We start from the raw sequence: 22,227 nt of genomic DNA, 5'->3' as shown, positions 1-22,227 counted from the left end.
GTTAATCAAGCCTCAAGCTCATAACCTCTGCGAGCCGTTTGTTTTCCTTGATGTTTTTTGCCTTTTAAAATAATACAAAATGGAAAACTGAATAATGAATCCGACAAAGGTAGAAACAGATTTTTCCATCCATGCTAATATTGCAGCTTTGGAGATTAAGGGCTATACTATAAATCGTTTCGAGATTATTTCTTCCAGTCTCATTTAGTATTTATGTTCTGAATATTCAAATGAGGGGAACATGGGTAATAATGATACCGGTCACTTCGTTAGGCCTGGAGGCTCCAGGAGTCACATCTTATTTACTGGGCCTCCGCGGCATCTCTTCATCTACAGATGGAGTCTGGGTGATGTTGTCTCTGCCCACATCCTGACCCCATTCAGGCACTTTGGGGTCTAGCACCACTTCCCTGACATGGTACAGTTCCCTACGACCTCCCGTTAGGAGCAGGACAGGTAGGCTTCAGGGAGACCAGTATGATTCAAAAATACTAATAATGAGTTTTATTTAAAACATACCTTCCATGAACAGTATGCCCTACTTATCAGTGTTTGGGACAAAAAAGACATAACAGGAGAAGAAAGGCCTACACAATAGCATTGGCTATGAAAGATGATGTTTATCTAGCCTGTTCCTAAAATGACTCATCATCCACCAGGCACAACATTACCTAGCTGTAAGATATGTTACCACATTGGTTGATACCTGTTTGTTGCCTTTTCTATGATATGTGCTGCCTAGTTTGTCCTATGCTGGGGATAAATAAGCACTGCTCTGTCCTTTAATCAGCATGACTTACCTGCTTCCTCCACTATCATTTGGTGAGAACATCTTGGCAAGATATTGATCACTATGTCTTCGTTTCTCATTAGATTTCCACAACAATTTAGTGGTCCACCAGTCTATTTTTTCTGTATTCAGACAAACTTAATCGAGTAACCGATTTCCACCTCCTATTTGTTTTATACATGGAAATAAGGGTGAGCCATCCAACGATCAAGTCATAGCTCTAGAAAGTACTCACTTTAGTTTCTCATATTTTAGCACACGTGCTATTACCGTAAAAGAGATCCATTTTAGACTTATTCTGCCCATTGAGGATGCCAGACAGATTTCCTCAGCAAGGAAGAACCAACCCCCCACAGACCCCAAGCTTTGGCCTTTATAGAAACACTTGAAACGTATCTGCAAAATAAAAGCATAAACATTTGGTATATTTTTGTTTTCATCCATTATATTCTATAGCATCTTCATGTTATTTTAGGATTTGTTAGATGTCTTTAAGATGGAAAGCAATCAAGTTAAATTATACATATGTTGCTATCAAAGTTTCTTTCCTTTTCCCCCACAGCTAGTATGCTGCTGCTAGATATAAATCCTTTGTATTTTGGTGTGACAATTAAATTTGGACAGAGGTTAATTGATAAAATAAAATCTAGGCTGGTGATTTTCTCATTGTAATATGTAGTAGCACTGAAGCTATAAAAAAAATGTATGCACAAAAAAGCTCATTAAGCGCATTAAATGCAAATTTATCTCTATGGGGAAAAAAAAGTTAAAATATGTATATACATCACACTATAGTTAGACATCTAGATACAAAAGTATCTAGATGTCAAATGATTGTATCCTAACATTTAGACATAGATCATGATACAATCTAAGAGGGATAAACATATTGTCTTGAGTATAGAGTTGTCTATGGGACTTTCTATCCAATGGTACTATATCTGCCCTCCAAAAAGACAGGTTCAGCTTTACAAGGCCTCATCTAAAAATGAAGAGATGCGAGTTCACTTAAAAAGGTACCGTTGTACGGTTTTAGCCACAGAAAGCTAATTTGGTAAAGATGATACCTTTATTGGCTGTCTAATGGACTGCACGATTTTAAGACTATCTAGGTCTCTTCTTCAGGCATATGCATTTGGTTCTTATGTGAGCATCTACCTGCAAATTGTATGCATGCGTGTCCTCCTCTTAGTATTGATGTGTGTGTGGAGTGAGTGCGAATGCCGAATTGTGCGTCTGTAAGTGCTGATGTCTTAGGGTCTGTCTTTGCAGGCCCAGACTGGCAAATGCTAGTATGCCCACCCGATCAGGATATGCCCCCTGCATGCTATGCAAGCATAAAAATGAAATGTGTCCACGCAATTCCACCCATTGCCTGCACTTGTCATTAGGTGGCCACTGGCCTTAAAGTGCCAGGGCCACCATGTCATCACCAGTCCAACCCTATATAGCAGTATATATACCTGAAGAAGAGACCAAGATAGTCTTTAAAGCTTTCAGTCCATTATACTTCTACATATATCAGTGTGTGCAGAAACTTTTAGCTTGCCATTATGATGCTCCTGCTGTCATTGGCTTCTGTTTAAATTTGTGTTTTGGTGGTTTTGCTTTGCACATGGATGGTCATGTCTTCCATTTCTTAGATCGGTGAATGTACGCAGCTGTTACCCCGGGAAGAATATTTTAAAGGTACCTTCAGAGTGTTTAATCAGGTATGTTAAATTTATTATGGTATTCATTTTGTCAAGGCATGTTAATTTTGCTTCTGTGGTGTGTTATTCGTTGGGTGCAGGTAAGTTGCCGTAGTAATATTTCTGTGGAGGTTGTAATTGACATGGAAATAAATTTAACAAAACCATTCAGCTTATCTAGTCTGTCACGTCATAGTGAAAGCTTGTGAGCAGGGCCCTGTTTAACCAATGTATTGGTTTATTTTAGTTTGCCAATTCTGATTGAATTGTAAGAAGCACGGCATAAATTGTTGGAGCTACATAAATAAAAATACATTTCTATAGTGAAACCAGATGCCAATGGCTCAGCTATTCAATGACTCAGACTCTTTTACTATTTGAAAATTTTATTTTTTTTCTCTCTCAAATGAGCACCAAACACATTGTAAATGACAGAAATAATGCACTTTTGCCTAATACGGAAAAGTTATGTACAGTAACACAAAACATGGAGACAAACGTTTACATTGAGAACAAAACGTGACCTGATAAAACTCATAAGCAATATTATAACAAAATAGTACACACATTTTGTAAACACAGAAGCAATACACATATGTATCCGATTGATTTACCTTGTAAGATAGAATATGGATTTCTTATACCTCACAAGTGAATTATGCTTGTAAAGGTTTGACAGGATAGTTTTTCCACGTTAAATATGCTACATGCATGAGCCTCACCAATCCCCTGTACGCAGAAGATTTCAGAAAACCTCACAACGTTTAACATAGAAAGATCTTCGATTCCTCCCTTTACTTTCTTCTGTAGGATTTAACTTACACCAAACACAGGCATCGTAAACGTATCTACTGTGGCCTTTTAACATCATCCAAAGTAATACCAGATATTTCTATTACAATAAAAATGTAAGCGATATTGCCCCCTATTTCCAGGTTAATATATTAATTTTGCCCAAAATGCATACATTGGTGATCTAAAAGACCACTAAAGGATAGTTTTATTACGGGAAGAAGGATCTTCTTTATCAAGCTTACATGGCAATACTTAAAAGGTAGCTATCCAGATATTTAGAAACCATCAAGCCAAATTAATTTTGACAGCTATCCTTTAAGATAAGAGCTCTGCCTCCTTACGACGCACTTAAAAGGAACCCTCCTGTCTGTAAATAAAGCCTCTAAAATACATCCTTTCATTTATAGTCAAATCTGCCCAAGGATCTGCTGGAGACTATGACTTTAAAACAGCTGAACAGTAACTGGTTCAGAATTTGGAGCACTAAAGTGGAAGTGTCTTCTCAAAACACTCAATACAACACATTGTCAAACCTTCTAAAAATTCAGCACACCACACACTCCCTCATAAGTTAACTGAGGATTGTTAATGTTCCTTAGAGAAAGTTACATTACCGTAGTTCAGAGTTTTAGTAGATTAACCTATATGGGAAGAAAATGTAATGTGTGGGTCTTCAGAAAACCTTTCCTCTGAAAGGTACAGTAACCCAACATTAACGTTGATATTTTGCAGCTTTATTACATTATATCCAACCACTATCCAAAAAGCCACAGTGTTACTGGAGCTCTTAATCAATGTGCTTTGGAGGGTTCTTAAATGTTCCATAATTCAAATCATTTTGCTGTCCTTTTTCAGAACATACAGAGAAGATATTTTTTTTTCTCATATTCAATTGGGTACTCATTTTGCACGGCAACGTAATACGTTTTAAAATATATTTTCTTAACTAGTTACATTAATCTAAAGATTAATTAAATATCTTATGTTTCCTTTTTATGTTGCCAAACAAGCAATGTTTTCAAATGGTACTTGTACCCTCCTTAATGGAACCAACTCTGCAATATCCAAGTCAAATGCATTTAAAACTCTTTAGTGATATTTAGTCTATTTTTATAGACACTTCTATATATATCTATATATAATCTATATATTAATCTTTAAATATTTTGCATGTTGAAGAAGAAAAAAAATAAGTAAAACCCTAAAGTACACTCTTGGGGCATCTGAATTCCCAATAGGGACACCGTACTGCAGGACCAGGGCGCTATATATTAAACAAGAAGGGTTTTGTTCTTGGCATTTGGAACCTTCAGAGCTATAAGGGCTTCCAGGAAAAGCATTTAGAGCTACAACAATAAAAGTGCATGTATTTTTTTTTAACCTGTGGGAAGAAAGGCTACATTAAGTCACTATGATCCAAGTGCTAGCCACTGTGTATGGTACAGTCTTAGCAGCATTAAATAGAAATGAAATAGCATAATAAATGAAGACTGCCATCTCACTAAAGCTTTGCGAAAGTACTCCTTTGAATCTAACTTTGGTGAGGAAACCCATATTTAACTGGGAATCAAACAGCATTAGAACAGGTATCAAAAAAAGCATGTTTTTACTTAAATGTAACTAGGTAAGAGAATATACATTTTAAGCTCATTGTGCAAATAAAGCTTTCCAAAAAAATCTAAAAGTGAAATATAGGCTTGCATTCTGCAAATTTGGCCGCGGCCTGTTTGGTTTTGCACTTAATTGTCAAGCTATAGCAACAAACATCAGAAATTTTCTATGATGAAGACCTGGAATGTCTTATATTGACATAGTCATCACTTGCAGCAAAATCCCACACTGCCTTAACATCAGGAGGATTGGGATACTCACTGAAAGAACTGGAAAAATTCAAGATCAAGACAGCCAAACAGCTGTCACTGAACGTTGTACATAGGGGCAGTTGGCCAATATCTAGACTTAAGAGCTACAAAGCTCCACATTCTAGAATTGATGCAACAGCAAAACGAACCAAAAGAAAATTAGTGCTCCACAGACATCGCAAATTATACATAATCTCCGATGTCACCATGGTGCACAGTATTGCTGAAACATTGGCGAATCAAATAGGAGAAGCAGTTATTCCCAGAGTTTGTTGCTATAGTTTAGAAATAGTTCAGCATGTAGAGTTGGATTTCTTGCTTTTAATCCTGGCAGTAAAAAAAAAAAAAAAAATCTTATCTAAATAACATTTTGCAACTTTTTATGCCTCCTCAGAATTCATCTGAACTCCCAATGAAGAGCTAAAAAAAACCCAGCTCTATATGATGTACCAAGTGGCATGTGAATCCTACAGCTAACTATATCTAGTTCCAACAAATGTCCACATGCATATAAAAATGTGTGCCAGTATAAAAAAAAAAAAAAATACAACAATGCCGTTTCAACCCCACATCGGTGTGATGTGGGGTTGAAACTGCATTGTTGTATTTTTACATCATTCACACCAAATACAAAAAATAAATGTAATATGTGATGAAACCACACTAATGCAAATTCATTTTTAAATACCTTTGGCCTGTGCAAACCAGTTCTAATATAATATGGGCAACAGAAAGGCACATTCTTTATATAAATCCTTTGAATGTCAGTGAAGTCCAAACTATCTAGAAAGAAAAGGGCAATTTTTTTTTCTTAGATTTAACCTGTAGTTTTTTCTTTTTTTTTACATTTTTTCTGAAACTCTTTTCAAAGAGAAATACGCAAGGAAACCCTAGTAAGTTGCCTTTAGGATGGCAGGAAGTGAATTTGGTTATATTCTGAAATGCTCCAAATAAAATTTTTTGGGAAACAGTTTCAAAGCATGTCATGTCATGTCTATGGAAAGGGGTAAAAATGGCCTTAAATTATATGAAACATGCTATTGTTGAGCAGGTGCATTATGTTGCTTTGATTCTTCTGCCATTTTGGAAGGCTGGAAGCACTTGAAACCAACAAAACTAGTAATATAACACTCAATGTTTTTGAGTTTTGAGAACTTGAAGTTGGTAAAAAGTGTTTATCATTGGCCATCTGCGTCAATGGTTTTATGGGTTAACAAGCCGGTTACACGAATTAGTTACCCATTTTTATCTTTTCTAGGAGTGGCCAGATGGCTCCTTTCATAAGAGCATAATTTAAAACAAAAACGGATCAGAGGACTGCAATACCCTCAATGCCTTCCATACGCAATCCTTCCTTAAAGGGAAGCCTCGTCACCCTTTTCATCATCCATTCATCGTTTTTGCATCTGCCACCAAGCTAATCTGGCATACAAAGTACAAGACAACACGCGACAAATATATTGACATTTTTGTTTGCTTGAATATATTATTTGCATGTGAAATTAGGCCTGAAGGAAGAAAGAGCTTTAGGAAAGGCCTTAAAATAAACACATTCTCTTCTGTTTTGAAAGATTCCTGTAACTCTACTAGCACAGGAATTTGGGAAAAAAACCATAATAGAATACTGGCATGACATTTATATTGTTTTTTTATTTTGCATATTATCTTTTTCATATCAGTATGACTATTGATCACCCAGATCAATAGAGGCAAAAGGCAAATTATAATATACGTTATACAGTTACTACTTATCCCCATCGTTTAATCTAAAAACTCAAATATGCACCTTTTTGGGCTCTCTATTAGAAAGTAAATTAAATATTTGGCTCCTAGTTTATACTTGTGCGAATAATCCACAATGATGACTGTGCATCTGGTGATTCAGTGCTGTGGTACAGCACGTAAGCTGCTGTGTAGATGGATGTTCATTTCATACTCTGTACTGTGACAGATGCTGGACCCCCATTTTATGAAAATTATTGGGTCTTAATTATTATTATTTTTTTATTTTTTTTATCAGGTACAATCTGTAATGTTCCCTTGGTGATTTATTCAGTGAAGACTACATCATTACTGGTGTAGCGAATCTGGACATTCAGTATATAATGTGCAGGGATTAAGGTGCAGTTTGGGAAAAATAATAATGCCAACAAAAACCCCATAAACCAAACAAGATTCATTGATCTTGTGTTAAATCATTCTAATAGATGTAGGAGGGGGAAAGTACCATTTGGCCATATCCAATATAATTGGATTGCAGCATTACCATGGATAGGGGTAGTTCCGGTCTTTGTACTTTCTTGGACATATACATTTTTGGTATCTGCAAGGTAGATGTTCATAACCAAGCATTTCCTGAAAGTAAGCAGCAAGGTTTTCCCCTTCCTTAGGAAAGAACCTTTTAACAAAATTCCACCATACAACCCTGACTTACTAGCAACAACTCCATCCTTTTTTTCAGTTTTAATCCATGACCTCACCCACCCAGTGTGTCTCATTCCTTATGCCATACATACAGCTTTAAATCAACTTTAACAGTAAAAGAAGTGACTGGGCTGTGAGGCTCTTAATTCTTTCCTTTAACCAACTCTACGAAAGAGCAGGATGAGGCCAAGGGCAACTCACAAAAGGGATACAAAGCAAAGAGACAGAGTGTCAGAAATTGAGAGGCCATTCACCAAGAATGATGGATTACGGCTGAGAGGATGCTCCATGCGGCACAGCCTCTGACTTATATGAAACCAAGCACTCAGTTACTCGATCATTCTAAGGGTATAACGTTCAGCTGGATGTTCTTCTCAGACTTCTTAGAGGGATCGCTGTTTCAATCCCAGCCATTATCCTTGATCATGTGAGCTAATTCAATGATGTATTTTCCTTCTTTATACTTCTGGCTGCTTTCAAATGCATGTTCCTGGCAAAAAAACAAGAAAAAATAGATCTCTCTATACAATATAAATAATGAGCCTTTGACAGGTGGACAATAAAATTTGGCTGGTCGCACAATTTTTCTCTTTTTTTATTATTTTTTTTTTTTTATTATTTTAAAAGAAAAATGCAAGGTTTTTTTTTGTAGAATCTCAAGATGCCAAATTTGGGTCTACAATCTACTCCCGAATTTAGTCACATGAGGAGATGCAGAAAACCATTCTATGATCAAGACAGACAAGGGCCCATTGGGTTTAGCTATAAAGTCATGTATGCATGTCCATCAGATGAGGAAATATCAGAAAACTAAGACTAATTAATATGAGTTTTACGCCACTATACATAAGACATAGTTATATACTAGAAAAAAAATAGGGCTTTGCAAAAGGTTAATGGTAGGGGGATCCTTACTTCATGAAACAAGAGTCCCGTGATGATTAATCTTTTTTTGCCATGTTTAATCATCCAGATTTAATTTTTCATGTGCTTTAAACTACACTAATACATAGAAGACGATATTAGGACTAAAACATAAGCTAACATTTTTGCACACCCTCTCCAAATGTGCTTTTAATTTTCTTCATCAAGATAGGTACTACTATTGCTGAAAAACTGTTTATAAATACTAATTTTTTGGATTTGTTTTACTTTTAATTTATCTTTATTTCCCCCACTTCTTTATTCTGCAGCCCTGTTTTCCTGATCCCAAGTCTAGCGACTTGTGCAGGGGTGCTAAGCCCCCAAATATTTTGCTAGGCTTTTAACAGATCGGGGCAATGAGCTCATACTAAATTTAACATATATACATTGCTGCTTACTTTCATGCCTACTTGATGCGTTTTCCCCAGAATCCAAACATAATTTTTGCTTTGGTTCCCCTAACATCCCTTCTACTTTGCTGAAGATGGCACCCAGCCTGTCTTACAGGCTTCCCCACAAACGGCACAGCCAGGTTTGCTTCGCAGGACCGCTGCCTGCTGACAGTAGTCATTAGTTGGTCATCATGTAAATTAAGGCGCAGCATGGTTTGTTTCACTGATCTCTGAAAACACCACAAGGACATAATAACCCCTTCAATCACCCTGACACATATGCAATACTCACATATTTCCAGCCAAGTGTTGTTTTGCAATTTTCACAGTAGATATCGGCTACCGCATGAAGCCCAGTGAGTAACACACGCTCTTCCGCAGGCCCACAACCCACGTTAACACTGGATATTGAGACATAAAGTAACATTAAAAGGTTAGTTCTCACTTTATCAAGATCTCTTATGCTATATTAATAAATCAGATACAGAAGCAGAACAGAGACACTCCTATTTTTCTAGTGGGCCATCGTAGTACAGTGGACTATTGACAGCATAATAAAAGCGACATACTTGTCTAGCTCTTTGAAGAATAACGGATACATGACACACATACCTAAAGGTTACTTCTTAACTGATCCTCCAAAGGCATCATAAGAAGTAAAGAGTATTTGTACATATATAGTAAAATGCACATAAAGGACACAGTTAATGTAATAATAAAGCAAATTCACAAAATTACATTTTATAATTTCAGTATAGTCTAATAAAATATGAATACACGTATACGCCATTTTTTGTTTTCTAGATAAAATACTGATCTGATCTATGAAAGCAATATCCAGTAGGTCCAACAGTACAGAACAGTCAGATGCCCTTTTTGTAATTGTCTGGATATATAGATTGCTTAGAATAGATGCACTCGTGGGAGAATTTTAGTTCTATATGAAGCACTGTAGATCTTAAATTGCATAGATTTTCATTAATGCCATGGCCTCAGCTCTCTCGGTCCCTATTTTCTGGGTATGTGTATGATCGTAATTCGGGAGACTAACAATCCCTCCCGCTCACCCCCCAACGCGGTTTATGGGCTTGAATAAGCCCCACCAAACGCAAGGGTCCATTTTGCCTGTTAGATATATATACACAAATTATTTTGATGAACTACACTATGATGTTTTTTTCTTTTCTCTTTGTTCTATGATTGAATTTTACATACTGCTTGGATTTCCTTGAAGCTACATTGAATTGGTATCATTTGCATTATTTATACTCACTTGGTGTGAGGGGTGCGGTCACCTATGTCTCTACAAAGGGATGTTTGTTTGGAAATTAAATTATGCAAGTAACATACGGGTGTAAATTGTATCCTTGTATTACCGGTAGTAGCCCCTTTTGAGTGGAAGTTACACTCAAAAATCGCAAATTACCATTCCTGGCAATACCTACAGTCACATCCAATATAAAAAAAAACAAAAAAAAACCCAAAAAACTCTTTGGACATCAAAAAAGTTGGTTTATATTTATATGATGTGCGAGCTGAAAAAATAATATGCCCAAAATTACCTAGTTTTAAAAGAAAAAAAAAGTGGATTACAGCGCATACTTTTTACAAAGGCTATGCGTAACGTAATTTTCATGTGCAAGGATTAGAGTTGATTGAATGTGTATAGCAGTTAATGAAATGGTGATATTGTAATATTGGGCCAATTTCCATTGAAAAATCTATTTTAAATAGAGCTTTTCTTCTCGTTAAACTTCTGGAATTGTTTTTGTTGGGTATAGTGTGTAGACTGGCAGAGCCTTAGTACAGAGAGGGTTTGGCAAACAGAGATCATGTGAAAAATGCTGAGGTCTGGCATGTGTTTTTGTAAAAAGGCCTTCATATCCGCCAGTTTAAAATGCAGAATGGTGAAGATCATTAACATCTTACTTTCCACTAACAACATTATAGGTCACAACTCAAATTTAAAAAGAAAATAAATCACGGCATTTAGGTTAACCCAACTCTAGGAACTACAGAGTAATTAAGAAGATTATGCATTTCATTGTATTACTGGATTTGTTAAAGAGTACAGTGGGTTCAACCTTCTCTAGTTTGTAACTGTGAGTGGATTGTGGTAGCCCTGGCTTTTTTTAAAGCAAAACAAACGGCGCTATTCCATGAAGAAAGAGTACTTTGTTCTGCACACACAGATGTAATCCCACATACTGTAAATGCTTAGAAGCAGGGAAAACAGTTTTGAGAGTATGAGCTTAGTTGAAAAATACACTGAAAAACGACTTGTTGCCCGGGGGGGGGGCACTTTTGGGGTCGTTATTTTTAGGTAAAAATTACTGGATCTACATCTGGATTTCTCCCAACAGTCAGTATCTCTATTCATTTTGACATTTTGTCTACATTTGTGCTTCCAAAACACAGAAAAGCACACAAAAAAGGACTATAAATTACAGGACGGCACCCAGAGGATGATGAAGAGAAGGGCCTTTTAGAGGAGCCCAGTGTATATTATATAGTGGGTATATTTAGCTAACAGAACTTGTGTAAAGCGATAGAAACCCAAAGGGCGACAAAAGTCATGTACGGAGACTCTAATTCGCAATGTTCTGGGAGCATTTTAGGTCTTCTGTATTAATAGCTCAAAGAACACGGCTGCTGGTATCATATGGACTTAGCAAGTTTTGGCCACAAACCAGCGAAAACTGATATTCCATAAATGGACACGTAAAAAGGTTTCATTATTGGAAGAAAAAAAATGCAAAATAAGTTGCTCCAAATTTAATGATACTCACACAGAATTGAATAGATATGCCCGACCTTGGCTTCCTTGAAAAGACTGCAATTCAAAAAGGAGACAAAAAATTATTATGCACCATATTTGAACTATGTGCAGTTTATTATAATACCCTGCTGTAAATAAAAGTTTAATCAGATTTTCTGCAATTAAAATAGACCATCATGTTTTAAGCTTCAATTCCAGAGGGGAGACTTTGGAAAACAATATGCTCTTCATCCTTTGGGCAGTGAAAGGTTAAAGTTCCTTTTTATCTAGATATAGGGTAAATAAGCCAGTTATAGATAGATTCAAGGGGAAGGATATTTCAGTACACAAATAAGCTATGTTTTGCATTACTACGGTTTATTCATAATCTGAGATCATCTAATGAGTGTCATGTGCTTAATAGAAATGCCCAGTTTTCCCTCTGGTGTAACAAAGGGAGGAGACCATAGTACTGGGGTGTCCAACATGTGGCCCGTAGCAAGGCCCCCATGGGAGTAGCTTGTCGAGCTCCATCAAAGATGCCGTTTGTGTGCCTACGCATGTACGTGTGTGTACGTGTGTGTGTGTGTGTGTGTGTGTATGTGTCTGGGTATTGGTGTGTGGGGAGATAAGTCAGTATGTGAACATGTGTCTGTCTGGGTAGGTTAGTGTATGTGAATATTTTAGTGTGTAAACATCTTTGTCTGGGTAGGTTAGATTACGTGTCTAGGTAGGTTAGTGAAAGTTTGTTAGCATAAGTAAGTGTCTGGGAGTGTGCATTAGTGCTTGACTCAATTGAGTGCTTGACTCATTGAGTGTTTAACTCAATGTATGTTAGTGAGAGTGCCCCACCCAAGGTCAGGCTCTGGATCAGTCCTTGCCTCCAACTACATCTGTTAGTCGGAGGGACTGTGGTTCCAGAAACTAGCATCATCACCTTTGCCTGCATGATCATCAGGGGATTGGGCTTCAACACAGGGTAGCCAACCAATGCCGGCCCAAAGATCCAGGACAGGTTCTTAGCCCTTGATCATGTTCATCAATGATATCAGTAACATCCATGAATTCGGAGTGCAGGGTTTTTTGCAAGTTGCAAGGGAAGTCTTTCAGAATGTCGCACGCAGCAACATTTTCCGACGTTGCCTTCAGCGCGCATCATCCCTCCTCTACCCTGTGCGTTCGCATGAGGTCATGCTCAAGGGTAAGAGGGAGGGAAGATGAGAAAAGTGCACTTTTAGGAGTAGATCACATAGAAGTTTTATTCCTATGAAGCTCTACACATTACATTTACAGTTTTATGGGGTCTGTGATTCATACTGCATATTATTGTCAATTTTACTACAATAGGGCTCTGTGATACACCACACATTACTGCAAGTTGATCTAAATACTGTAGGCAAATTATCCATGTATTTACATGCATTAGACAGCTAAAAGGCTAAATTTTTCACTCAGTGAAGAAAAAAAAAGTGCGGCCCACGCACAAATCTCTAATGGAGTAGCTCACTGTAGGAAAAAAAAAAAACCCCATGGACATAGTAGAACACAAGGGTCGGTATCTGTGCATTAGCATGCCCAAATAAAAATCCCAAATAAATCCAATTTTAGTATTGGGTTCTTCTTTTGAGATGGTGTTTAAGATAAGTCACGTATCTATAGAATTAAAAAGACATTTTCCTAAATTAGAATTAGATACCGAAGACCCAACCCAAGAGCTATATAATGCAGACTTATCATTTAGTTGTAACCAGCCAATTCCATCATGTAAAGCTTCGGCGAGGTTAACTATACAGAAACGGCTCATTAAAAGCAGCATGAAGATATAGGCCAAGCAAAAAACAAAATCCACACGCTTCTGTAAACAGGAGGTGCATCCTTGTCTTATTTTCCAGAATATCCAAAGTGCTCTGCACCCCTGCTGGTGGCCTAGTTGACAGAGGAAGCGAGTCTTGTCCAGTTTATGTGCCAAGCATGCATACAGACCAAGAATCAAAGAGTAACCTCTCGGGGCCAAGAACAACAAGTTAACAGGTTTATTGATTCAGGCCCAAGTTGACCAGAGTTCTTCCTCAGGCATCTCTGAGACGTTTGTGCCCAAATCAAGGGCAATGTTTGTGGGGTCCCAGTTGCTAAAATTTTAGTTATGGGTCTATGTCAAACATTCAATATTAAGTCAAAGAGACAGTTGCGAAATGGACAGTTAAATGCATAAAATTAAAATGGCACAACATATGTAAAGTTTAAAATTATACACGTTTTATGAAGGAAAAGAAGATTGCCTAACACAATTGCCAACTAGGACCACACACACAGTACAAACGACTGTATTTATTACATGGGTAACTATCACAAATAAAAGTAGGACACTTAGTAGCTTGGGGGGTAGAAGCATTGCATGTTAGGGAGTAACTGCCAATAACATTTATATATTCCATATTAATATTAGTTTGGCGCATTTAAATATGTGCACTATAATGTCAAGAAAGGAAAAACAAACCATATCAATTGTATACAATTACACTGGAGTTCCATTTTTTATATATTATTAAATTCCCTGTAATACCAGGCACAATTGAGTAATACTGTAAAAACAATCCAATGTTCCCATCTAGAGAGAGATGGCTCAAATTACATGACAAAATATTGCAATATCATACCTATATATTGATATACATACTGTATATGCATATAATATGCACGCATGGACTGTAAATTGAGAAACAACTAAAGTACATTGCAACAAAAATTACTAGCACTGATATAAAATATGTTCTTTTCTTTCTGTAACAATATCAACCCCATCAAATAAAGCAGCTTCTATATGCAGCATGTAATGTTCAATAATTCCACCAAGGGAGTTCATTCTCTTTCAAAACTTCAGCTGCTTCTGAGAAAGGTTTACTTAATTTTAACCACATTCCCTTTTTAAGCCACTTGCTTATAGCTGAAGTGCCATCTCTGTACCTTCATTTTAAGAGCTAATCCCGTGTCCAAAATTCACATGCTCAGATATTCTTTTTGAATTCTATTAATTGTATTTTAATCGTAAATGGTCACATGCTCCATTTAAAAATTTGGCCTTGTGAAACGCCAAGTCATAAAGAGAAACGGAGGTAAGGTCTACCTGGTGGAAAAGGGCAAACAATTGGCAAACTATAATGGATGACACGGGACGGACATCAATTGGGCAGGCAGAGTTTACCACTGCTTCATTTTCCCAGTACCTTGGATAAAGTTCTCAACTATGACCTAAACTCCCTTCTTCTTAACTCTCCTACCATACTATTAACAAATGTTCATTGCCTTTGCATAGTTTTAACAAATATATCCAAGACAATCGTACCAAATTGCAAAAGTAAAGTATGAAATTAGTTACACTTATACCGCCACATGCAGGCTGACGCTAGCCCCAAACAACCTGTAGTTTATGATGAGAGGGCAAGCAGGAAGTGACAGGGGAGTGGGAATGGTGAAACACCCCCCCCCCACCCCCACCTGAAGAAATAAGAAGCTGACCCGGAAATACAGGGCATCATCCAGCAAGTCCATGAAGGGGACAGTAGCCCTTTTACTCCAAAATGTTGGATTTACACAGATACTAGTTTCCAACGTATCTTCTGTTAACGACAGGATTCAGGACTGAACCCTACTGGGATCTGCCTATCTAGATCTGCCTATCTAGAACAGACTAAACGGTTCAGTGCAAATCCAAAATGATCTGTGTTTATAGAAAGAAAGAAAAAAAAAAGCTTTTTTTTTTTAATGTGTTTTCTACTGCAAAACAACATATGATCAGATAGCCACACTTAAATAAACACTTTATTATTTTCTTTTAACATGGTCTGTTACAAGGTTCCAACATTATATATTTAGTTTGTTACAGCAACACAAAGTGTGTCCTTGTCTCATGGCTATGCTGAAACACTATCCACCGATTCCACCCACAGATTATGAAAATGCCTAAATGGACAATGGTTAGGATTCTTGGCTGCCTGATGGTTTTAGAAAATTAAGGGAAAAAGAAAAGTATGTTCGAGATATCAATCAATGCGTCTACTGTGCATTTATTCCCAAAGTAATATTAAAATATATTTACATAGCAAGCAATTTTTCAAAAAGTAAAGAAAAAAAAAAAAGCAAAGTTGCTATGGCAATTTGAACTACTTAAGAACCACATTTGCTTAATAAAGATTTAGTGTTGCACATGAATATTTGTAGAAAAAACAGCCACATACTATTCCTTTGAAAACAAAAAACAGGCATAGGTTCTGTTTAGCATATACAGAAATAAAAACAGATGCATCTAAAACTACATCTAGTAATTTGGTTGTCCATTTGCATGGGACTGACTGTGATGGTGCAAGAGTCTGAAGCTGATTTTTTTTCCTGTTACAATTTTAACAACATATAACATTACATAATATTTAATATCAGAAAATTAAAAAAAAAATCTCCTGCAGGCTCTTTTACACATTTGCTCCTTTCCTTACTTTTTGAGGTGCATATGATCAATAGTCAAGTGCCCTGTCTAACAGCATACGTTATGGCAAAGTGATTATATTTCCTAAACAGACAGAATACGTGATAAAACAAAGTCCCTAACCTAATGTGGTGTTCCCAGTTGCCAAAATGACTGTTGCCGAGAACGTGGGTTAACCCACCAGAGAGTTGACTGATGGGGCAGTTTCTCCTGGTTGGAAGTCCTAGGTGCTAGTGTTCTGTGGCCTGTAGCAACCATTAGCTGTCGTCTGACCAAACTAAAGGCAGTGCCATGGCCCGAGTCTGGACAAAAATGTTGCTCACTGGCATTTACGTTTCCACAAAAAACTACAGCCTAATAGAAGGACAGGAGGGTAGGAAAACAAAGCAAAAATGTTAGTTTTACCGAAAGGGTGATAGATATTGGTACAGCCTCCCAGCAGATCCAACATGAAACCAAGGACTGATTAAAGTTTTTAAAATCAGGATATATGGGCAGACTAGAGGGGCCATATGGTTTCCATGCTGTCAATTTGACGTTTCTAGTGATAACTAGCTAGACACCGGCATAATCTATAGACACCAAATCAAACAAAAAAAAGTGTATTAATTGTTCACATTAGGTTTCTGGCCAAAGTTTATAGAAGTGCTGTCCTAATTTCTTACTGCAACATCATTGAAGCTGTGCTCTTTTCACTTCTATTAAGAGCAGTATAAGACACAACAACTTCTTAAATGCTTACTAACTCTAAAGAAAGTCTCATTCACCTCATTTGATACAATTTCATATCAAGTCAGATTTGCTAACCCTCAAGTAACCTACTGCATCAACTCAAGGCTCTACAGATTTCAATTTAAATTTGAGTGTTCTGTGAACTCAAACTTTCCCCTTAGAGATCTCTCTCAAGATAGGCAAAATTAGTGATAGATTGTCAAAGATTATCATTTACCTGAGTAGTAAAAACACTCATCATGTTAACGGACATAACTCCTTTCCCAGTGGTGGGCTGCAGGGATCAAGTAGTGGGATGTAGCCCCAGGCTTCACCCAAACGTCCTCTGTTGTTGCATCAAACTTCTTTTGTGCTGATTACAGGACTTGTCATCACATCATGGTGCGGCACCTCGGAAGGACATTGTGGCATTGGGTGTGAAACATAATAGGTGCTTTGTTGGCTAGGCATAGACCTCAGTAGGTTAAAAACAGGCCAGGTCTAATCTCCCCAAACAGCCTGCAGAAAAGCAGTGCCCCAAGGAGCCCAATCATTACGTTAATGCAGGAGAGGGCTTTTGCCTCCAGAACCTAGGCCAGTATAGTCCACACGTTTTAACTTAATGATGCTGCACTACTAAAGAGATTGGGGCAAAATAGCCTCTTCTGCAATTACATAATCAGATATCAAGCTCAGCTGCTGTTACAAGAATTGTACTAAAGTATATTTTTCCTCTGTAATTTGCCTGGTTGCCAGGGTTATAAACAGGAATTGAATAAACCATAATAGCCTCTCACTGTGATAGAGAGAATAGATGCATGCAGTAGATTCAGAAATGCAAGCCAATGTTCAGCAATATATAGCTGCTTAGGAACTGCTTACAAACGGGGCTAAGCAGGTACGTAGTGGGTATCAAGAGATAAGAATAGCAATGGATTTTCCTTGGCGTCAACACCCAGAAATACAATTGCTGACACATTTTTCGTCATTCATAATTAATAGGATGGAACTTGCCGCTGAGCTGTGTAGGAAGATTAGACCGTGTAGGTCTATAGCAAGGACATATAAACGGAAAAGCTTTAGCTTTACCATAGCTAATCTGTCAGCGCAACTCTGTCTGAATGCTCAAGACAATTAAAAACCTTGAGCCCCCAGAAAATGTTTAGCTTTTACACAAAAAAAACTACCAATACAACTCAGACTCATTCACTCTTAATAGCGCCAAGAGTTGTGCAAGTACAAACTAAATTTTGGGAATTCAATCTTTGTACAGATTTTCTTTTTGCCACCCAGTTATCAGACTGACTTATGACATTTTTACGCTATTAATTATAACTCATGTGTTGCCTGGTAACAATACATTCAGCCACCATATAAAAAAAAAAAACAAGTTCCATTTTTAAACCTTGTACAGCTGCTTAGTTCTAGCCCCATCCGTGATCTGGTATCATGGAAAAGACAGCTTGCAGCTGGGTTTGACCCAATCTGTATGGCACATTCAGCAAATACCATTCAAGATATACACAGGAGGCATAAAGATATGGCCATTTATTTCTCAGCCCTTCCTGCCACACAGGTGCCTCATTAATGGTGTCCAGAGATTAAACAGCTTCAGTGTCTCTTTTTGGGTTTAAACGCAAAGCAGTCCCACTGATTGACCTCCTTGGTAAGCAATACAGCCATGAAAGAATAGATAGGACTTGCCACACTTGGGGTACTTTGAAGTAGTGGTAGAGCCTTGGATAGATGTTTGAATGGTATTTGCTGGATATGTGCTGAATTCTGGCTTTGCTTTCTGTACCTATTGGTCAATTTTCTAATAGCAACCCCGGAATCTGAATGTTTATGCCTTTTATACTTGTTAGGCTGTGCGTTCACCTATCTTTGTTTACCTAGTATACGATACGTTACTGTACTGTAAGCACACGTGTCCACATCTTGTATTCGGGGTAAAGCAATCATTAATTTGTTGTTGCAGCATTGAAAATAAGAAGGAAGGAAGGGGGAAAAAAAAGTCACTTATTTTTGAGACATTTATTACTACAAATGTTTTAATTACAAACTCTAGTGCCCCAGGCAGACCCTTGAACAAGGCATGCATATGAAAGTACTTTAATGTGTCTTCAAACAACCTGAACAGATAATTAAGTGCCAGAGCTAACCGGATTCTGCAGAATGCCCACCATCCATTTGCTAGGCACCACTCTGCTATCTTTCTTATGAAAGCACACAGGATGGCTGTAGTGTCCATTCTTAAGGCTAGTATTTTGAATGAGTAGCAAACAGGGTAAGGGGCAGGTAAAAATGCTATAAAAAGTATTTCCAAATAGAGGAGCATTTAATGGGACTCTGCCCTACGCAGAAACCCCAACTGCACATCCTCTGTTCGGAACGGTGGGACATGGCGTCATGTTCATGTCCCGGAACTCTGCCCTTACACAGCCAGCACAGGGGAAAAGTGCTATGGAGGCTATGTTGGGTAGAATAGAGGTTGGAATCCACTGCATAAACTGTAGCAGTAAGGATAGCACTGCCATATCAAAGCACTAAAATTAGAATATTTTATTGTGTATTAGGCCTTATTTAATTACTTACATAATGCAAAACCTCCTAAAGTGTGTGACACGCACCGTAAGCCAACATGTTAATTTCTTGTTTTCTGTTAAATCCAATGCCAGTTTTCTTCTACAGTGATTAGCATAAACCCAAAGTATGTTTTCTGTTTATACTAACGGACCCTTGCCAAACTTGATTTTGCTAATGCAGTTATTACGCAATGGGAATTTGGTGTAATTCTACAGCTTAACACAGATCTTTTCAGTTTCTGATACATAAATCATAATGAAGAGGTGCTGCATTATTATATGGAAGGGCAATATAGCCTTTCCTTCACATAGACTGAATTTTAATAAGAAGAAAAACACAAAAAGAGACAAAAATTCCCTCCCACTTTGCTTAAGTAATATGAATCCTGACTACCTAAGAGGGTTCTCTCAGGATTGATGTTTAATAATAATAAAGGAATAACCGAGTATTGGAGTGAATATAAGCACAACTTATATCCATATGCTGTAAAGTTACCAACATTCTAGGAAACTAGGACATTCTAGGCTATAAAACAGGGAGTTTAGTTTAATAGCAAAGTGGCATATAATACAAAAAGTAGATACGAATAAAATCACACCAAACCATGTTTAGTGCTTAATCTGAAGAGAGGACTGCATATAATTTTTTTTTTACAAAAAAAATGTAATATATATATGCATGTGTTTATATCAAAAGTAGAATATATCAAATGAATACAATCTGATGTGTTAAATGCAAATAACAGGAGGATGATCTGATTTTAGATAAACAATATACGGTACAACATAAATCAAAGGCTAAATGCCTTCCTTTAGATTGAATAAATCTGCCTAAACACTTAGAATTTAATGCCCGACAAACATGCAACACTACAAGATAATCAACTGCTTCTCTAAAACCATTTCACAGGTGAACATTTTCCATGTAAAATCTGAAGTTTATCTGTGTTATCGCTATACATGTCTTTGTAACCATGACAACTGTATAAAGCATCCTTATCAAAAAATGGGGCAAAAAACTGCAGATTTTTTTCCTAATTAAAACTGTTAAATTACTGAACATTTTTTTTTTGGTTATACACTGAGAAAACTGGAAGTATCATCATGCAATGGAATATTTTGATGCATCAAACCTGTTCACTTTAACTGATTTCCGGCTCATTTGGATCAAATGGGTTTCCAGTCTTAAATTATAGAAGCCCCATTGCATTACTTTTATTTTTAGCCAACCCCTGATACGCAATTTTAGAAAAATTCTGCACAAGTTTATAGATAAATATTTTATAGACCTAACAGCTGCAAACCTGGCCTACCATTAGAGAACAATTTGCATGAGATGGGTCTGGTCCCATTATTTAAATATTATTTACACTGTATTTAATAGTGAAGCAAAAGAGAAGGGGTTGCCAGTTGTGGGACTCAATGGCTTAAATTCCAGCACCAAATTAACACTCCTCTGAGCCCTAAGCAAGGTGCCAATTTACCCCCCTCCAAAATAAATAAATAAAAATCTATCCATGCTGAACAAGAGCCTAGCCTTTAGGCTTCTGCTCCCAAAATGGGTTGGAATCCACGGATTATTTTAGTATATGCTGAACTGAGACTTTTATATAAAACATGGCATTTTTACCTCTACCCCCAGCTCACTCAAGCAGCGGAGTCTCACAAGGGCATCTAGGCATGATACGAATCTAAATGCAGGCATTGCAAGCAAGACTTTGCTTACCGATACTGAACCTACCGACAAATGTTTTTTTCCTCTCTGCATTTCATTTTAACAGAAGCCGAGAGTAAATCAGAAGAACATTTAGAGGGGGCACTTCAGCCATAATATGCACTCTCAATCATAATATACTTGGTGCCTTTAAATTATGGTGCCCTCTCCGAGTTTGCTCCTACCCCTCTCAATATTTTCTATGGAAGCCAAACATCACGTACCATGCAATATTTACCACCAGTCAGCTCCAATGCAAAATATCCTGGAATGAGGTCTAATGAGCTTCCAGCAGTGGCAAGAATCCTTGTACTATGTAATAGGAGAGCTGCAGCTGCTCCCTAAGGCAAGTGTTTTTTTTTTTTTTTTTTTTTTTTTACATTCAGTAAAAGTTTTTACATTGAGTATTCAGAGAGTACCTCAAATGCATTTTTTGGTGAGGTTGTCTGGGACATTATACTATCCTTTTGTTCTATTATATAGTAAAGCAGTTGGAAACTCTCCAGGTGAAGTCTTACTTCCCCGGATCTCTGTGCCAGTTTCTTATTTTTCTGGGAAGTGGAGAGTCATGTGGCCATGTCCGCATTCTTCTCACTTTTTCCCCCCATGCCTGCCCACATTCCCTCCCAAAAAGGTATAAGAAAAAGGCTAACTCAGCCCTCATACTGCTCCAGAAGAGAAAGGGCTCTAGGTAGCCTGACCTGGGAAGTTCCTGAAGTATGAAAGCAAAAAGTAAGCGCATCACTATGTGCAGCTATACATTTAATACACTTCCCAGCACTTTAGATGTGCTGTTCGACCTACTCTGCTTTTATCACTGAATGCAACATTATGGTATTGTTGAATGCCAAACTTTTTCAAGAAATCATTTTCAAATCACGTTCGATTTTGCCTCATTGAAGAGTTTTGTTGGGAACACTTGTCATGCAACGCAAAAGCAGTCACAGATAGAGAAAAAAAAAATCTTAAAAGCTTCTGTATTTTTCTCGTGATTAAAATTTCCTGTGTGAGCGGAACAGCACCTATGATAAACAATGAAACATTATTAACACGGACATTAGAACTTCAGAACTATTAGGACGAGGTAGATTTCAAAAGCTA

The 22,227-nt window shown here is 37.3% G+C and overlaps 1 protein-coding gene across 2 annotated transcripts in view; it reads right to left on the bottom strand.

Moving 5' to 3' along the window:
• Positions 1-5,815: 5,815 nt before the first annotated feature.
• YPEL2 (yippee like 2) overlaps positions 5,816-22,227 on the bottom strand; it is a 29,494-nt gene continuing 13,082 nt past the window's right edge. For both annotated transcript variants that reach the window (XM_053454645.1, XM_053454646.1), the window contains exons 3-5: positions 11,668-11,711; positions 9,171-9,279; positions 5,816-8,052 (exon numbers count right to left, since the gene is read on the bottom strand). In XM_053454645.1, coding sequence (XP_053310620.1) covers positions 7,963-8,052; positions 9,171-9,279; positions 11,668-11,711 — 243 coding nt within the window. In that variant the 3' untranslated portion in view covers positions 5,816-7,962. The remainder of the gene's footprint in view (positions 8,053-9,170; positions 9,280-11,667; positions 11,712-22,227) is intronic.

This window comes from Spea bombifrons, chromosome 2, assembly GCF_027358695.1.
Source record: "Spea bombifrons isolate aSpeBom1 chromosome 2, aSpeBom1.2.pri, whole genome shotgun sequence".
NCBI lineage: Eukaryota > Metazoa > Chordata > Amphibia > Anura > Pelobatidae > Spea > Spea bombifrons.
This window is presented reverse-complemented; position numbering and strand designations above follow the sequence as displayed.